Source organism: Myotis myotis, unplaced genomic scaffold (genome assembly GCF_014108235.1).
Source record: "Myotis myotis isolate mMyoMyo1 unplaced genomic scaffold, mMyoMyo1.p scaffold_m19_p_2, whole genome shotgun sequence".
NCBI classification, from domain to species: Eukaryota; Metazoa; Chordata; class Mammalia; order Chiroptera; family Vespertilionidae; genus Myotis; species Myotis myotis.
In genome coordinates, this window is record NW_023416324.1 from 80,621,152 (window position 1) to 80,638,039 (window position 16,888).

The following is a 16,888-nucleotide window of genomic DNA, read 5'->3' on the forward strand; positions in this document are numbered from 1 at the left end:
AATATTTTTATTGATTTCAGAGATAGGAAGTGGGAAAGAGAGTTAGAAACACTAGTGAGAGAGAAACATTGATCGGCTGCCTCCTGCACTCCCCCTACTAGGGATTGAGCCTGCAACCCAGGCATGTGCCCAGACTGGGAATCTAACCTGTGACCTCCTGATGCATGGGATGATGTTCAACCAACTGAGCCGGGCCAATAGGCATTTTAAATATACAACATTTATGAGAATGCCACTTGAATAAAGCGTGGTGTCACCTTTCCAGCTCAGTTGAGGCTTTAGGTGAGAGATGATGTGGTTATTCTTTCAGTGTGGGTTGAAAAACAGTGGGGAGGTATGAGAACTGGGGATAGAGTGAGAAAACTAGGTAGCTTTCTGACCTTTTTATTGTAGCTTAGTTCTCTCCTTCAATGTTGTGAATTTCCTACATTATTAAAATATAGAAACAATGTAGTTCAATATACAAATAATTTCATATCTTATTTTGTTATTTTTATTCCTCTAAAGCTCTTTCTTTAGAGATATTCAGTAAGAATCAGTTGTGTTCATGTTTCAACTTATGAAGACTCTTACTTAATCTTGGGACATGTAAATTATCTTTTTTTTAAACTGTAACTTAACTGTGAACCCTGATTTACATATAAAATTCAAATGCATTTTTTTGTTATACAGTGAATTTTGCCATCTTTATATTATATTTCTGTGTGGGTATCTTTCACAATCCTTTCTTATCATTGGTGATGTTTTCAAAAGATGACCTCTCCTTGCTCCTTCTAAATCTTATTCTAAGCTCTTTCCCCTACCACTGTGTTAAGAGCAAAACATAATTGTCTGGGAGAAACTGATGTCTGTCATTTTCTTCACATCTTTAGGAAAAGAAATTAGAATTATTTTAGACTAGTCTAATATTGCACCACCCTGCTATTACCCTAATATTTTACATCTGAATTACTTCTTTGTTAACACAAATCCTTCTTTTCTTTTTCTGGAATTGATCAGTTGCCTCAATAATTTCTTCATATAAAAGTACCATTTACCTTATGCAATCTGTTCCTGTTAAATGTAAATGGAATCTGTATATTCTACATGGAATCTGTATATTCTAAATGCATTTCTGTAAAGAATTCCTTTTGTAAAGAGCAAATAATTACCTAGCAATTATGTTTTGAGTTGTTTTTGTTTGTTTTCTTTTCAGTCGTTAGTGGTAGTTTTTTGTTTTATTTTTCTAGATTTGGATTTTCAAATTCAGGGTTTACTTAAAAAAAGGGTATACTTAGAAGTGATGTCTAAGGTCATTTCTGAACTTCGTCTTCTCTGGATTAAGATGCACTGAGACAAGCAGTGATTTGAGGTTTTCTATACTGAATATTAAATTGGTTGTTTTCTAAGAAAGAAAACAACTTCAGTCTTCTTTCTAGTGTCCTGTGACTTACAGTCAGTAGAGGGGTTTTTAAAGACAACATCAACCAACTCTCATTATGATGACTACAGTTTCTTTGTGCTTAAAATCTGGCTTTACTTTACCCTTCCTCTTTTGTGTTGCAGCTGGTGGATAGCGAGGTGGTTATGCTTTCAGCACACTGGGAAAAAAAGAAGACGAGCCTAATAGAGTTACAGGAGCAGCTTCAGCAGCTTCCCGGTTTAATAGCAGATTTAGAATCCATGACAGCAAATCTGAGTAAGTATCATGTTCGTATCTGTACATTACCTTTAGGAATGAAAATAATTTGGACCGGACTTGGTATAATTTCAAAGCTTTCTAAGAATACATTAAATTCTTGGTTAACAGAAATTTTTAGAAAGTGGTATGTTCTAGTTAATTTCATATTCTGATCGAGGATTAGACAGAAAATGATTTAAAGTGTAGAAATGATTTCTAAAATATACATCAATAACTTTTTCTGCCTCAGTTCAGCTCAGGAAACACAATTATGGGTTTTTTTTATTCTTAAACTGACAGGGTTATCTTTGTGACATTAGCTCTCTGTTAAAAGTATAAGTATGGCAAATAAAACGGATTAGGGTGACTTTGTCCTGACTACGGTATATACTCTGGTAGTTGGTGCTTTTAAATTTAGGTCTGCTTAGAGCATCATGTCTTGCAGTATGCTTTTTTTCTCTTCAAACAGAAAAGAGATCAAATAAAGCCACTTACCAGAGGGTATCTGACTAAATTTGTACCTTGTGGAAGTTTATGTTTTTTTGGTGGTTTTTTTAATTTTTTTTATTGCAATGAATTTTGCTGATATTCTTTATTTCTTGAGCTTATATTTAGAAAATTAACTTTTATGTTTGACAATGCTACATCCTAGGATAATATTATGGCTTACTACTTTCTAACCAAGCTTGAGGTCTTAGTCAAGTAAGGGTTAGGAGCTATCTGCAGAGGAGATAACGTTTTGAGCTAATAATCTGTTCAGAACCAGCAGCTACTTGGTTTCCACAATAGAATATCCAGCCGGCCGTATAGAGATGTAGACACTGTAAGCAGGCTATGCTAAGGCTTGCAGCAACCATTTGTGACCAGGTGGTGGCTGTTGTGTGACAGAAATAGATAGCATTTCTGAGTAGGTGGTGTGGTTATACAGTTTTGGGGTTATAAAAGCGGAAATTCCTTCGGCACCTGAAGTGTCTCATGCTGAGCATTAGAGTGATCCCAGCCTTGCATACGCCAGCACAGATTAAAGAATATTTTTGTCTGTCTGCCAGGGAGTGACAGCTGAAAATTCTAGCACCCTCTTAAAGGGCCAATACACAAAATTCCCTGTAGAGCAGTGGTTCTCAACCTGTGGGTCGCGACCCCTTTGGCGGTCGAATGACCCTTTCACAGGGGTCGCCTAAGACCATCCTGCATATCAGATATTTACAATTCGATTCATAACAGTAGCAACATTACAGTTATGAAGTAACAACGAAAATAATTTTATGGTTGGGTCACAACATGAGGAACTGTATTTAAAGGGCTAGAAGGTTGAGAACCACTGCTGTAGAGCCACCCACGTTGTGCTCCAGCAGAGGGAGGGTGAAGTGGACTGGAGCTGTGAGAGCAAAAGACAGTACTGGAGACTTGGGGGATAGAGCTCAGAAGGCAGACACCTCAAGTTTCCTGGGCTGAGTCATTCTCTCATGCAGCGGAGGACATCTTTCCCACATAGACATTTGCCTTGCCTGAGGGGAAGACAGTAAACACACCCTATTGGAAAACACCCTTGCCCTGAGGCCATTTAAGAGATTAAAAAGAACAATTAGCCTTCAGGCAGAAGCAACTGCCCCACTCTGTTAAAAAAAAAAACTCTCACCACACCTGAGGAGGATTGCCTGGGGGGCAATTCAAGTTGGGAACTCTATCAGTCTATAGCAGTGATGGCGAACCTTTTGAGCTTGGAGTGTCAGCATTTTGAAAAACCCTAACTTAACTCTGGTGCCGTGTCACATATAGAAATTTTTTGATATTTGCAACCATAGTAAAACAAAGACTTATATTTTTGATATTTATTTTATATATTTAAATGCCATCTAACAAAGAAAAATTAACCAAAAAAAATGAGATCGCATGTCACCTCTGACACGCGTGTCATAGGTTCGCCATCACTGGTCCATAGTCAGAGGCCTTCCCTGGAGGCTTTGAGTCTTTGCCTGATCTAATTAGAGAGAAACAACCTTTAACACTGTCCTGCACTAGAGATTGAGAGATATAGAAGATCTACCTAATACATAGTCACAAACCCAAACAGACAGCCAAAATGAGGAGACAAAGAAACAATCCCCAAATGAAAGAACTAGGGAATTCTCCAGAAGAAGAGGTAAATGAAGCAGAGATAAGAAATTTATCTGAAACAGAGTTCAGAGTAATGATGTAAAGATACTCAACAGCATGAAAAAAGATATAGTAACTATGAAAAAAAGACAGTTTGAAATAAAGAATGACATAGCACAAATAACACATTGAAAGGAATACACAGCAGATTAGGGGAAGCTGAGGATCGAATCAGTGAATCAGAAGAGAGAGTTGAAAATATCACTCAATCAGAGAACCAAAGAGAAAAAAACAATTAAAAAGTAGGAGGACAGCTTAAGGGTGCTGTGGGACAATGTGAAACATAACAATATTAGAATAGCAGGTGTGGCAGAAGAGGCAGAAAGGGAGAAAGGAATGGAGAACGTGTTTGAAGAAATAATGGCAGAAAACGTCCCTAACCTGATAAAGGAAAAAGTCACACAGGTTCAGGAGGCACAGAGAACCCCAAGCAAGAAGAACCCAAACAGGCCCATGCCCAGACACATCATAATTAAAATGCCAAAAATTAAAGACAAAAAATCTTAAAGGCAGCAAGAGAAAAGAAAACTGTTACCTACAAAGGAGTTCCCATAAGGCTGAAATCTGATTTCTCATCAGAAACTCTACAGGCTAGAAGGCAAAGGCATGAAGTACTCAAGGTAATGGAAAGCAAAGATCTGAGACCAAGATTACTATATCCAGCAAGACTATTATTCAAAATAGACGGTCAAGTAAAGAGCTTTCCAGACAAAAAAACAGGCTAAAGGAGTACATCACCACCAAGCCAGCACTACAAGAAATGTTAAAGGGGCTGCTGTAATGAGAAGAAACAGAGAGAGAAACCTAGCTATATAGAATTAAAATGGCAATAAATAAGTACCTATCAATAATAACCTGATCAGGTCTTATGGGTAAGAAGGTAAGAATACTCTAACATCTCTTCCTGTTTTTCAGTATCACCCCCCCCCTTTTTTTTTAAAGCAAAACAAAAGTGATTTACAAAACAATTAGCAAATCCTAAAACAGGTGTTTGTTTTTCCTCTGTGTGAATAAAGTTACCTGGATGATATTTGGAATGCTGTTGCTCATAACAGTAGCTAATATTATAACCCTGTATGTCACAGATTGTTAGGTGCTTTACTCCTCCTATGAACCCTACAAAATTAGTTGTATTACAACCCCCCCCCCCCCCACACACACACACACACACACCACCACCACTTTACAGAGAAGGAAAGTAAGCCTTGGTGAGGCTGTGATTTTCTCTGGGTCACATACAGTATGGATCCAGGATCCCAGCTATAGTGATAAGTCCCATTGGGGGATGAGGCAGTTAGGATGACAGGTGTCAGTAGACCTTGGGAAGTGTATTCACAAAGCCCTGGCTGTTAAAATTTTTTTCTGGTGTCAGTTATTTGTTATTTCTGAAGGGAGGTTATGGAAAAAATATCCTGGGATTTAGGAGAAATGTGAAATAACTGTGGTTGCCCTCTGCATTTTTGCCTTTTCGTGGGTGTAAGCATGATCCTTTTCAAGCCTTTGATAACTAACTGATGGAAAAATAGCCTCCAAGATACTTTGCATTTTCTTTTCAGCCACTTTCTTTTAGCTAATTTATGTTCCTGCATCTCTTTGAGTTGCTTGCTTTTCATTGGTTGTATATTTCTTTGCAAAGATATTCTTCTATGATAACCCCCCCCCTTTTTTTTTTTTGCCAACTTAGAGTAAATTCTGTTTAGAGATATGCTTGATACCACTCTGTTGATTCAATGCATTTGCCACTCCTCTAATTATTTTCATAGTTAATTCTGCTTAGGAAATGCAGTTTATATATATCTTTCTTAAAATAGAAATTACTGTATTTTCATTCTCAATTAGGATTCTAATATCCTGAAAAAAGTTTTATAGTTAGTGATATATGACCTTCCTCTTTAGAAACTGCATCATGGCTTCTTAAATGAATGGGGTGGGCTTCCCAAATGCTCACTTGAATTTGTTAATCTGAGGATTTCTATCTTTGTTAATCTGAGGACTTCAACCACCAAAGGCAAATTAAAGCTAAAAGATTATGATAATTACTTCCAAATAATTTAAATTATATCTTTTTTTCTAACATATGTCTAACCCATCTAGAGCTCTTTTTGGAGAGTTCAGTTTTCTTAGAAGATACCTCTAAAATCAAGATGGTTGGTTTTTATATTTATTGGCGATCTGAAAACATTAGCATTTGAAATACATACTATCTTTGTGTTTTAATCTGTTGCTGTTATTTGCCTGATATTTCTTTTTAGTAATGAATGACTGATTGTAGAAGATAGCAGCAAGTCAGAACTGGAGTTCAAGAGGCCTCGTATTTGTTGACCTGCAATAAGCCCATAAAGAGATGTTTTGGAAATGTAACTTTTAGATAAGCAACTTAAGCTTAGTGGAATTAGTGCTGATATTCTTTACAGGAAGAAAATATTTTGAAGCCAGATTTGTTGGAGTAAGTTCTATAAACATACACCTATTTATCTACACTAATAAAAGAGGAAGATGCAAATTGACTGTATCTTCACAACACCCACCAGCCAATCAGCAGTGAGTATGCAAATTAACCCAACAAAGATGGTGGGTTAATTTGCATATGCAGGCACCAAGTGGCCGGGGGTGGGGCAGGATGCTTGTGTCGTCACCATGGCAATGATGGAGGCATTCTGCATTACCCCAGCCACTCAAGGCCTCTGGGCAGCGTGGGAAGGCAGAAAGGCGGCTCTGGGCCGGAATGAAGGCAGAAAGGTGGCTCCAGGCCGGAGCGCAGGCAGTGCTGGCAGCCAGGGGAAGGAAGGCCCATTCTTGCATGAATCTTTGTGCATCGGGCCGCTAGTCCTATCTAATAATAGACAAACAGGGTAATTGACCGTACCTTCGCTACGCCTCCCATTGGCTAATCAGCGTGATATGCAAATTAACCGCCAACAAAGATGGCGGTTAATTTGCATACATAGGCTCCAAGCATTGGAACGAAGACTGAAGGTGAGCCGGAGCCGCAAAGACGGAAGGTGGCTCTGGCTGGGGCCGCGAAGACGGAGGACGGAAGGCGGCTCCAGCTGGAACGAAGGCCTGGGTCCCGGGTGCCGGAGGAAAACCGGTGCCGGCAGCCAGGAGAAGGGAAGGCCTATTGCACGAATCTCTTCGTGCAACAGGCCTTTAGCATATATATAAAAGCTTAAGTGCCTATCCCACCGTCCGACCAGTAGCTATGATGCACACTGACCACCAGCAGGCAGACGCTCAACACAGGAGCTGCCATGATATGCACTGGCCATATAAAAAGAAATGGCATTGCGGACCTGGCGCTGACAAACCAACACTCTGCTTACCCCAAATGGGACACAGGCCCCACCACCAACCTGGAGCAACAGCCCACCAAATTGCAGCCAAGACCGCATGGCACAAAATGCAGCCCACAACCCAGCCTAGCCTGGAAATGGTGGGCTGTTGATGCTGGGTAATGACATCATGTAGCAATGCCTAGCTTCCTCTCCCTAGTGACAGGCCATTTAAAAATAAATGGCACTACGGACCTGGCGCTGACAAACCAACACTTGGCTTCCCCCAAGCGGGACACAGGCCCCGCCACCACCCTGGAATGACACCCACCAAATTGCAGCCAACGCTGCCAAGACTCCATTGCGCAAAATGTGGCCCACAGCCTAGCCCAGCCCAAAATGGTCACTGTGAGCACCAGGTAATGACATCACGTAGCAATGCCCAGCTTCCTCTCCCTAGTGCAGGGGTGGGCAAACTTTTTGACTCTAGGGCCATGATGGGTTCTTAAACTGGACCGGAGGGCCGGAACAAAAGCATGGATGGAGTGTTTGTGTGAACTAATATAAATTCAAAGTAAACATCATTACATAAAAGGATACAGTCTTTTTTTTTTTTTTTGGTTTTAATCATTTCAAATGGGCCGGATCTGGCCCGCGGGCCGTAGTTTGCCCACGGCTGCCCTAGCAACTAGCCTCCCTGGATTTTCTTCAGCCCAGGAACATGACTTGCTTTGTAGCCAGGTGCAAACATTTTACACTTTAAACAAATGTCTGTGAAGCGTTTTCATGTGCCTCATTTCATTTGATCCTCACGGAAGTCCTGGAGTAGGTAGATAGGAGACTCGGTAAAATCCTATTTTCTTTTCATTAGCTGGGAAACAAAGATGTAGAAAGTTTAGAAACTTGACCTGACTGAAAATAAGTAAGAAATTGTGGAACTTCAAAATGACTTCAGGTTTTCTCAGTGCACAGAATATAGTCAAACACTGCTGCAGTTAAACATTTTATGCTTTGTTCTCCCTGCATGATCTACAATAATAGTCTGCTTCTTGTTGACATATATTGCTGTGTTGCTGACAATTACCTGAAAGAGAAGTTGGGGTACTTCACTGGGCTGGAAAAGTTTAGCTAAATCAGAAAGCAGGTCTAATTAAGCAAGTTTATCTGTATATATAAAGCTCTCAGCACCAATCGCATGCCTGTGTTTTTTTTTAAATTAAATCTTTATTGTTCAGATTACTACAGTTGTTCCTCTTTTTCCCCCCATAGCTCCCCTCCACCTGTTTCCCACCCCACCCTCTGCCCTCACCGCCCCCCCACTGTCCTCATTCATAGGTGCACGATTTTTGTCCAGTCTCTTCCCACATCCCCCAAACCCCTTTCCCCCCCAAGAATAGTCAGTCCACTCCCTTTCTATGCCCCTGATTCTATTATAATCACCAGTTTATTCTGTTCATCCGATTATTGATTCACTTGGTTTTTAGATTCACTTGTTGATAGATGTGTATTTGTTGTTCATAGTTTGTATCTTTACCTTTTTCTTCTTCTTCCTCTTCTTAAAGGATACCTTTCAGCATTTCATATAATGCTGGTTTGGTGGTGATGTACTCCTTTAGCTTTTTCTTATCTGTGAAGCTCTTTATCTGACCTTCAATTCTGAATGATAGCTTTGCTGGATAAAGTAATCTTGGTTGTAGGTTCTTGGTATTCATCACTTTGAATATTTCTTGCCACTCCCTTCTGGCCTGCAAAGTTTCTGTTGAGAAATCAGCTGACAGTTGTATGGGTACTCCCTTGTAGGTAACTGACTGTTTTCCCCTTGCTGCTTTTAAGATTCTCTCTTTGTCTTTTGCCCTTGGCATTTTAATTATGATGTATCTTGGTGTGGTCCTCTTTGGATTCCTTTTGTTTGGGGTTCTCTGCGCTTCCTGGACTTGTAAGTCTATTTTTTTCACCAGGTAGGGGAAGTTTTCTGTCATTATTTCTTCAAATAGGTTTTCAATATCTTGCTCTCTCTCATCTTCTGGCACCCCTATAATTCAGATGTTGGTACGCTTGAAGCTGTCCCAGAGGCTTCTTGACTATCTTCGTATTTTTGGATTCTTTTTTCATTTTGCTTTTCTGGTTGGGTGTTTTTTGCTTCTTCATATTTCAAATCTTTGACTTGATTCTTGCGATCCTCTTGTCTGCTGTTGGGAGTCTGTATAATATTCTTTATTTCAGTCAGTGTATGTTTAATATCTAGTTGGCCCTTTTTCATATCTTCAGGGGTCTCACTACATTTATCAAGGGTCTCACTAAATTTATCGGCAGTTTCTAGAAAATTCTTGAAAAACCTTAAAAGTGTGGTTTTGAACTCTATATCCAGTAGTTTGCTTTCCTCCATTTCTGCCTTTTGTGTCCTGTTTCTTTGTCTCCGCATTTTTTTATGCTTTGCTGTGTCGATAGAGTGGCTTTCTGTGCTAGGTGTCCTATAGGGCCCAGTGGCTCAGCCTCCCCAATTACCTGAGGTAGACACTCTTGGTGCACCCCCTTGTGGGCTTTGTGTACAGTCTTGTTGTAGTTAAGCCTTGATTGTTGTAGGTAACATTGGGAGGGATTGACCTCCAGGCCAATTGGCTGTGAGAATCAGCTGTGTCTGCAATGGGAGAACTTCTGTGCTGGAGACACCCCTCCAGGGCAAGACTTGCTTCAATGGGGCTTTGGTGCTCACTGAGTCTGCCCTCTGAGTGTGTCCTTTATGGATCCAAGGAGCTGCAATCTGGATGGTCCCACTCTGACCTCTGGGCACACTGGCTCCTGGATCTCTAAGGAGGTGCTAATCTAGCCTTTGCCTGAGGCTACCCAGCAGGAGCCAGCTGTGAAGCAATGCAAGTTGTCCTGGGGCTTTGGGCCAGCTGCAGTTTGTTAAGTAATTATCAGATTGCAAAGGGCCAGGCCTTTCATATGCAAAAGCCTCTGTGCAGGGCTTGGGCGGCGCAGGGTCCCAGGGGATCAACAGGGCGGAGTGAGCAGTTATGGCTGCTCTCAGTCCTGCCCTCAGAGGCCCTGCTTCTCAGTGTCCCAGCAATCGCTGCAAGCACCTCCGAGAGAAAGCTGCCCTCGAGTTCCGACCAATGCCAGATAGTCCAGTTTCTCCCGTATAAGTCTGGGTCCCCAGAGACTCGCCTGGAACTGGAGCTCAGAGCTTGAGACTCCCTCCCGATTGAAAAAGACAACCGTGTCCTCAGCCGCCAGCCCTCTCCGCATGTGTCTCTGTACCTCTGTATTTTACTCCCGCACCGAGTCTCGGTATGCTTTTCTCTTTCCTTCTAGTTGTAGAATTTCCACTCAGCCAGCCTTCCTGTGGTTCTGGATGATGTCCGTTCCATCTTTTAGTTGTGTTTTTCAAGTTGTTGTGGGAGGCAGCAATTTCCGGTGTTTACCTATGCTGCCATCTTGGTTTCTCTATTATAGAGAAAGTGTGAATAGCGATATTAAAATATTTCTTCTAATTAATTTCCTTTCAATGTGCACAAATCCGTGTACTGGGCCTCTAGTATCAATATAATTTATGAATTCATTTTGATGAATTTATGCATCATTATTAGGTACTAGAAGCACTTCGTGTTTTAAATATTAGCTCAAATATTGTATTATTTTATTTTTTTGGTAGCCTCAACATATCTCTTATCACCTGAGTACCCTGATGTAATATTATAAGGCAATAGTAAAAAATAAAAATAACTTAGAAAAAAATAATAACTAATCTATGTTTTGTCACAAGATTCCCTTAACTTCTTTGAACTTTTTACCTTTTCACCGTTGTATCTAATACCCTCCATTTGCCAGGCTACTTAACTCTGTTCTCTAGTGAGTCTGCTTTTATTAAAGAGTAAAGGCTTTATATGATGTGAGCAATTTGGACCTTTGATGATGCTTTAGCTTCATTATCCTATGGCTTTAATATAATGCCTGATTACTTAATCCCTCAGGAATTGTTAAGTAAGAATGGATAACCCATTCATGTTGGTTGTTTTTTAATGGGGTGTGATCCATCCAGTTTATAAAAGCCTGTGTAATATAAAGCTAGTCATTAAAATATAAAGGTATGCTGGGAACTGGAAAATAAGGGCTATAAACTAACTCGTAGATCTAGATTTGGATCCCAATCCCACAACTTCTTTCTGTGAAATGTCAGGCAGGTTTCTTAAGTGCTCCACACTTTAGTTTCTTCATCTGCAGAATGAGGATGAGAGTACCTTACCTGCCTCATAGGGTATTTGTAGGGTCAAATGACAGATGTAAAGCACTCAGTAGAGTGCCCACACATATTAGGCATCTGTTGAGAGTCATGTGCTGCTTGTAGACTTTGGGGATACAGCAGTGAGCAAGACAGGGAGTCTGCCATCAAGGCGCTCAGATTCTAGTGGGAGTTTATCTAGCCTTTACAAATTTACAAATCCATTGTTCTTTGACAGAGTACTTGGATGGGTGTTATGCAATTTAGCTTGTCCTGCAAAATAGTTTTGAATGCAAAACCACAGAATGAAGTGTGATGAGATGAACAATGTAGTCTTCTGTGCATTGGGAGGATAAATGGAATGTTGTCTAGATTCTATATACTTTCTCATTCTGTGTTTATCATAAAATGACTGTAATGTTTCAAAAGTATTTATTGAATTCTCTTGAACTTCCACTAGAGGGTAGTCAAATCCTATTCCTTTATTGAAATTTAACCTATGGAGTTTAAACTGAATTTTCTCTATTGCCTAGTTTATTTTTTATGACCTACTTTAAAAAGACTTACCTTAATCTAAACAGTAGATTCTGTTAGTTTATAAATAACAAAGTGCTGTAAGAAAATGAACTTGTAGCTTTTTAAAAATCTGACCTAACCTGATATAATATTGTTTTGCTTTCTTCTATACAGAATCTGAGAGAGCATTTAGCAGAGAGACTGTCACAGCTCTGTGTTTCATGAACTAGATTATCTTTTGTCCAGGTTACTTTCTGAGATTAACCCCTTTAAGAAGCACATTAACCCTCTTTGATACTTGTAGTGTACTAAATGATCTAATTTGTTTAATAATGACTTTTGTAGGTTAATTCACTTATTACCATACCATCATTACTGGATTACCGTATTAGATAAAAGAGTAATGTAAGCATTTGAAGAATCTTGTGGTCTTTCAGTACCTGGCCTCTGTGACCTATGGATTTGTAGTTAAAGAAGATTTTTTTGTTCCTTGAGGCTAATTATTTTTGTTAGAAAAGTGCTCATTGAGTGTTAAATTATTAGGTTTAGCATGCTGCTTCATTTTTCATATATCAATGGTTACACTACATATAATAATATTTGAAACAAATGGCTCGAAGAAAAATTCCAAACAGAATCACCCTTCCTCTGGGATAGCCTTCTCACAAAGATTTGTGAAGCTCTTTCCCACACAGCTGTCAGGCATTCCCAAATGGCTTTTCACAATAAATTCCAGCGATCTTCTCCACTGATCACTAAATGAGACATATGTTGTTGTTACAGTGAGCAAAATGGTGAGATCTGAGCTTCTTATAAAGGTGTATTTGTGTCCATGGAGGCCTGCTAGTGTTTTATGTACATACATAAATTTGGTTACCAAATTTACTCATAGATGTAACTCATTTTGTAATAGGAAATGAGTAGGTTGTGACAGGGAAATTAACTTATGACCATTAAAACGCAATATAAAATATTCAGAATGTACTTCATATAAATGGTTGTAGTTATTATTTAAATAAATTTTTAAAGTTTTTAATGTATAAAGGAAAGAAAATTTATTTTTGTCAATATAGTTCTCCTATATTTTATTACTAATTTCAGCCTGTTAAGAGTTAAAATGGAAAATTCCTTTGCTTCTACTGCTTTAACTTACTGATAAAAGGGGCTGGTTTGACACATTAATAACAAAATATCATAATATCTAAGTTCTCTTCCTGTGATTAATTTGTCCTTTTACAAAATTTAGCATAAATTAGATGAACATGAATCATAGATTTGCTTTTTTGGTTATTATTTTACTTAAGAATGTTAGACTCATTCTGCCACCAGAAATCATTCTTAATTCAATTCAACAGACTAGGTATTAGGGGATACAAGATGCAAAAATACAGTTGTTGCCTTTAAGACCCTTTCTACTTCCTGAGAGAAATGATAGTACACAAGTAGACGTATAATGTAAGTTAGAATGTGAGCCTATATAGGTTCAAAGATACATGGAAGCACAGAAGAGGAAGAGAGCTCTGGGGGCTGGAGGAGGGGATAGCACTGACCTGAGCCTGAGAAGGGAACTCAGGTTGGCTAGTGGAGGCAAGCAGGGGCATCTCAGGGGCAGGCAGGACTATTCTGGGAATAATGAGTCCTGAAGCAAAGTCATAGTGAGATAGGAAAAGTAGGTTCTGGCCAGGGATGATAGGTTCCTGAATGCTAAGCTAAGCAGTTAAACTGGATTCTTCAAGTACTTGCGAACCTTTGAAACTTTTTGCTTATTTTTATTTTTTTTAAAATCTTTATTGTTGAGAGTATTACAGATGTCCCTCTTCCTCCCCCTATAGCCCCCCTCCATCTGCTCCCTCCCCGGCCTTCACCACCCTGTTGTCTGTGTCCATAGGTAATGCATATATGCATATAAGATCTTTGGTTAATCTCTTTCTGCCCTCATACCTGCTTCTCTCTGAATTTTGTCTACTTGGTTTCATGTTTCCATGCCTCTGATTATATTTTATTCATCACTTTGTTTTGTTCATTAGATTTCTTGTTCATTTATTTGGATTTTTATATTCAGTTGTTGATAGATACATATTTATTGCCATTTTATTGTTCATATTTTTTATCTTTTCTTCTCCATCTCCCTTCCCCCTCCCTTCTCCTTCCTACTCCTCCTCTTCTTCTTCTTTTTCTTCCCCTTCTTAAAGAATACCCTTGAAGCCCTAGCCTCTTTGGCTCAGTGGATAGAGCATTGGCCTGTGGACCAAATGGTCCTGGGTTCGATTCTGGTCAAGGGTACGTACCTTGGTTGCAGGCTCTTTCCCGGCCCAGGCCCTGGTTGGGGCTCGTGCAGAAGGCAACCAGTTGATGTGTTCCTCTCACATAAATGTTTCTCTCTGTCTTTCCCTCTCTCTTCCACTCTCCCTAAAAATCAATGGAAAAATATCCTCGGGTGAGGATTAAAAAAAAAAAAAAAAAAGGATACCCTTCATCCCGGCAGGCATGGCTCAGTGGTTGAGCATCCAACCCAGGAACCAAGAGGTGTGGTGGGTTTGATTCCCGGTCAGGGCACATGCCTGGATTGCAGGCTCAATCCCCAGTGGGGGTGCATGCAGGAGGCAGCCGATTGATGATATGTCTCTCTCATTGACATTACTCTCTCTCTATCCCCCTCTCTTCCTCTCTCTCTAAAAAAATAAATAAATAAATAAAAATCAATAAAAACTTAAAAAAAAGAAAAGAATACCCTTCAACATTTCATGAGGTACTGATTTGGTGTGATGAACTCCTTTGCTTTTACTTGTCTGTGAAGCTCTTTATCTGACCTTCAATTCTAAATGATAGCTTTGCTGGGTAGAGTAATTTTGGTTGTAGGGTCCTTCCTATTCATCACTTTGAATATTTCTTGCCACTCCCTTCTGGCCTGCATAGTTTCTGTTGAGAAATCAGCTGGAAGTTATATGGGCACTCCCTTCTAGGTAACTAACTGCTTTTTTCTTGCTACTTTTAAGATTCTCTCTTTGTCTTTAACCGTTGGCATTTTCATTATGCTCTGTCTTGGTGTGAGCTTCTTTGGGTTCCTCTTGTTTGGGACTCTCTGTGCTTCCTGGACTAGTAAGTCTATTTCTTTGACCAGGTAGAGGAGTTTTTCTGTCATTATTTCTTCAAATAGGTTTTCAATATCTTGCTCTCTCTTTTCCTTCTGGCACCCCCATAATGCGAATATTGGTATGCTTGGGGTTGTCCCAGAGGATCCTTAAACTATCTTCATGATTTTTTATTCTTTTTTCTTTTTGCTCTTCTGATTGGGTGTTTTTTGCTTCCTCATATTCCAAATCATTGATTTGATTCTTGGAACCCTCTACTGTTGAATCCCTGTAAATTATTCTTTACTAAAGGCCCAATGCACAAAATTTGTGCATGGGTAGGGTCCCTAGGCCTGGCCGGTGATGAGGGACAATCGGGGCCTTCCTTCCCTTGGCTGCCAGCTGCTAGCCGAGGCCTTCCTTCATTCCGTGCCGCCCCCTGGTGGTCAGCGCATGTCATATGAGTGGTCGAACTCCTGGTCAGTCGAACTCCTGAGGGGACAATTTGCATATTAGCCTTTTATTATATAGGATGTCAGTTAGTGTAGGCTTAATATCTGAGTGGTCTTTTTTTAGGTCTTTGACATTCTCACTAAGATTCTTGAAAGTCTCACTAAGTCTCTTGAAGCTCTCATTCAGATCCTTGAGTAACCTTGTAATCATTGTTTTGAACTCTGTATCCAGTAGCTTGCTTGCTTCCATTTCTTTCATTTGTAACATGTTTCTTTGTCCCCACATTTTGGCTACTTCCCTGTGTTTGTTTCTATGTATTTTTTTAATATATTTTTTATTGATTAAGATATTACATATGTGTCCTTGTCCCCACGTTACCCTCTACCCCCCCACCCCCCACCCCCGCTCATGCCCTCACCCCCCCGTTGTCCATGTCCATTGATTAGGCCTATATGCTTGCATATAAGTCCTTTGGTTGATCTTTCCCCCTTACCCCCACCCTCCCCTACCTTCCCTCCAAGTCCCGACAGTCCAATCAATGCCTCTCCGTCTCTGGATCAGTCCTTGTTCATCAGTTTATGTTGTTCATTATATTCCACAAATGAGTGAGATCCTGTGGTATTTATCCGCTCTCCAGTTCCATCCATGCTGTGGCAAATGGTAAGAGTTCCTTTTTCTTCTTCCTCTTCTTAAAGAATACCTTTCAGCATTTCATATAATGCTGGTTTGGTGGTGATGAACTCCTTTAGCTTTTTCTTATCCGTGAAGCTCTTTATCTGACCTTCTGTTCTTAATGATAGCTTTGCTGGATAAAGTAATCTTGGTTGCAGGTTCTTGCTATTCATCACTTTGAATATTTCTTGCCACTCTCTTCTGGCCTGCATGGTTTCTGTTGAGAAATCAGCTGACAGTCGTATGGGTACTCCCTTGTAGGTAACTGACTGTCTTTCTCTTGCTGCTTTTAAGATTCTCTCTTTATCTTTTGCTCTTGGCATTTTAATTATGATGTGTCTTGGTGTGGTCCTCTTTGGATTCCTTTTGTTTGGGGTTCTCTGCGCTTCCTGGACTTGTAAGTCCATTTCTTTCACCAGGTAGGGGAAGTTTTCTGTCATTATTTCTTCAAAAAGGTTTTCAATATCTTGCCCTCTCTCTCCTTCTGGTACCCCTATAATTCTGATGTTGGTACGCTTGAAGTTGTCCCAGAGGTTCCTTATACTATCTTCATATTTTTGGAACCTCTTTTCTTTTTTCTTTTTCGGTTGGGTATTTTTTGTTTCTTTGTATTTCAAATCTTTGACTTGATTCTTGGGATCCTCTTGTCTGCTGCTGGATCTCTGTAAATTATTCTTTATTTCAGTCAGTGTATGCTTAATTTCTAGTTGGTCCTTTTTCATGTCCTCCATGGTCTCACTATACTTATTGAGGGATTCATTAAATTTATCGGCGGTTTCCATAAAATTCTTGAAAAACCTTATAAACGTGGCCTTGAACTCTATATCCAATCGTTTGCTTTCCTCCATTTCTGCCATTTGTGACC

General features: G+C 39.8%; 1 protein-coding gene across 4 annotated transcripts in view; it reads left to right on the top strand.

The window, feature by feature from the left end:
- DTNBP1 (dystrobrevin binding protein 1) overlaps window positions 1–16,888 on the top strand; it is a 159,857-nt gene that overhangs the window by 34,940 nt on the left and 108,029 nt on the right. For all 4 annotated transcript variants that reach the window (XM_036348411.1, XM_036348409.1, XM_036348412.1 and 1 more), the window contains exon 5: window positions 1,546–1,678. In XM_036348411.1, the coding sequence (XP_036204304.1) occupies window positions 1,546–1,678 (133 nt within the window). The remainder of the gene's footprint in view (window positions 1–1,545; window positions 1,679–16,888) is intronic.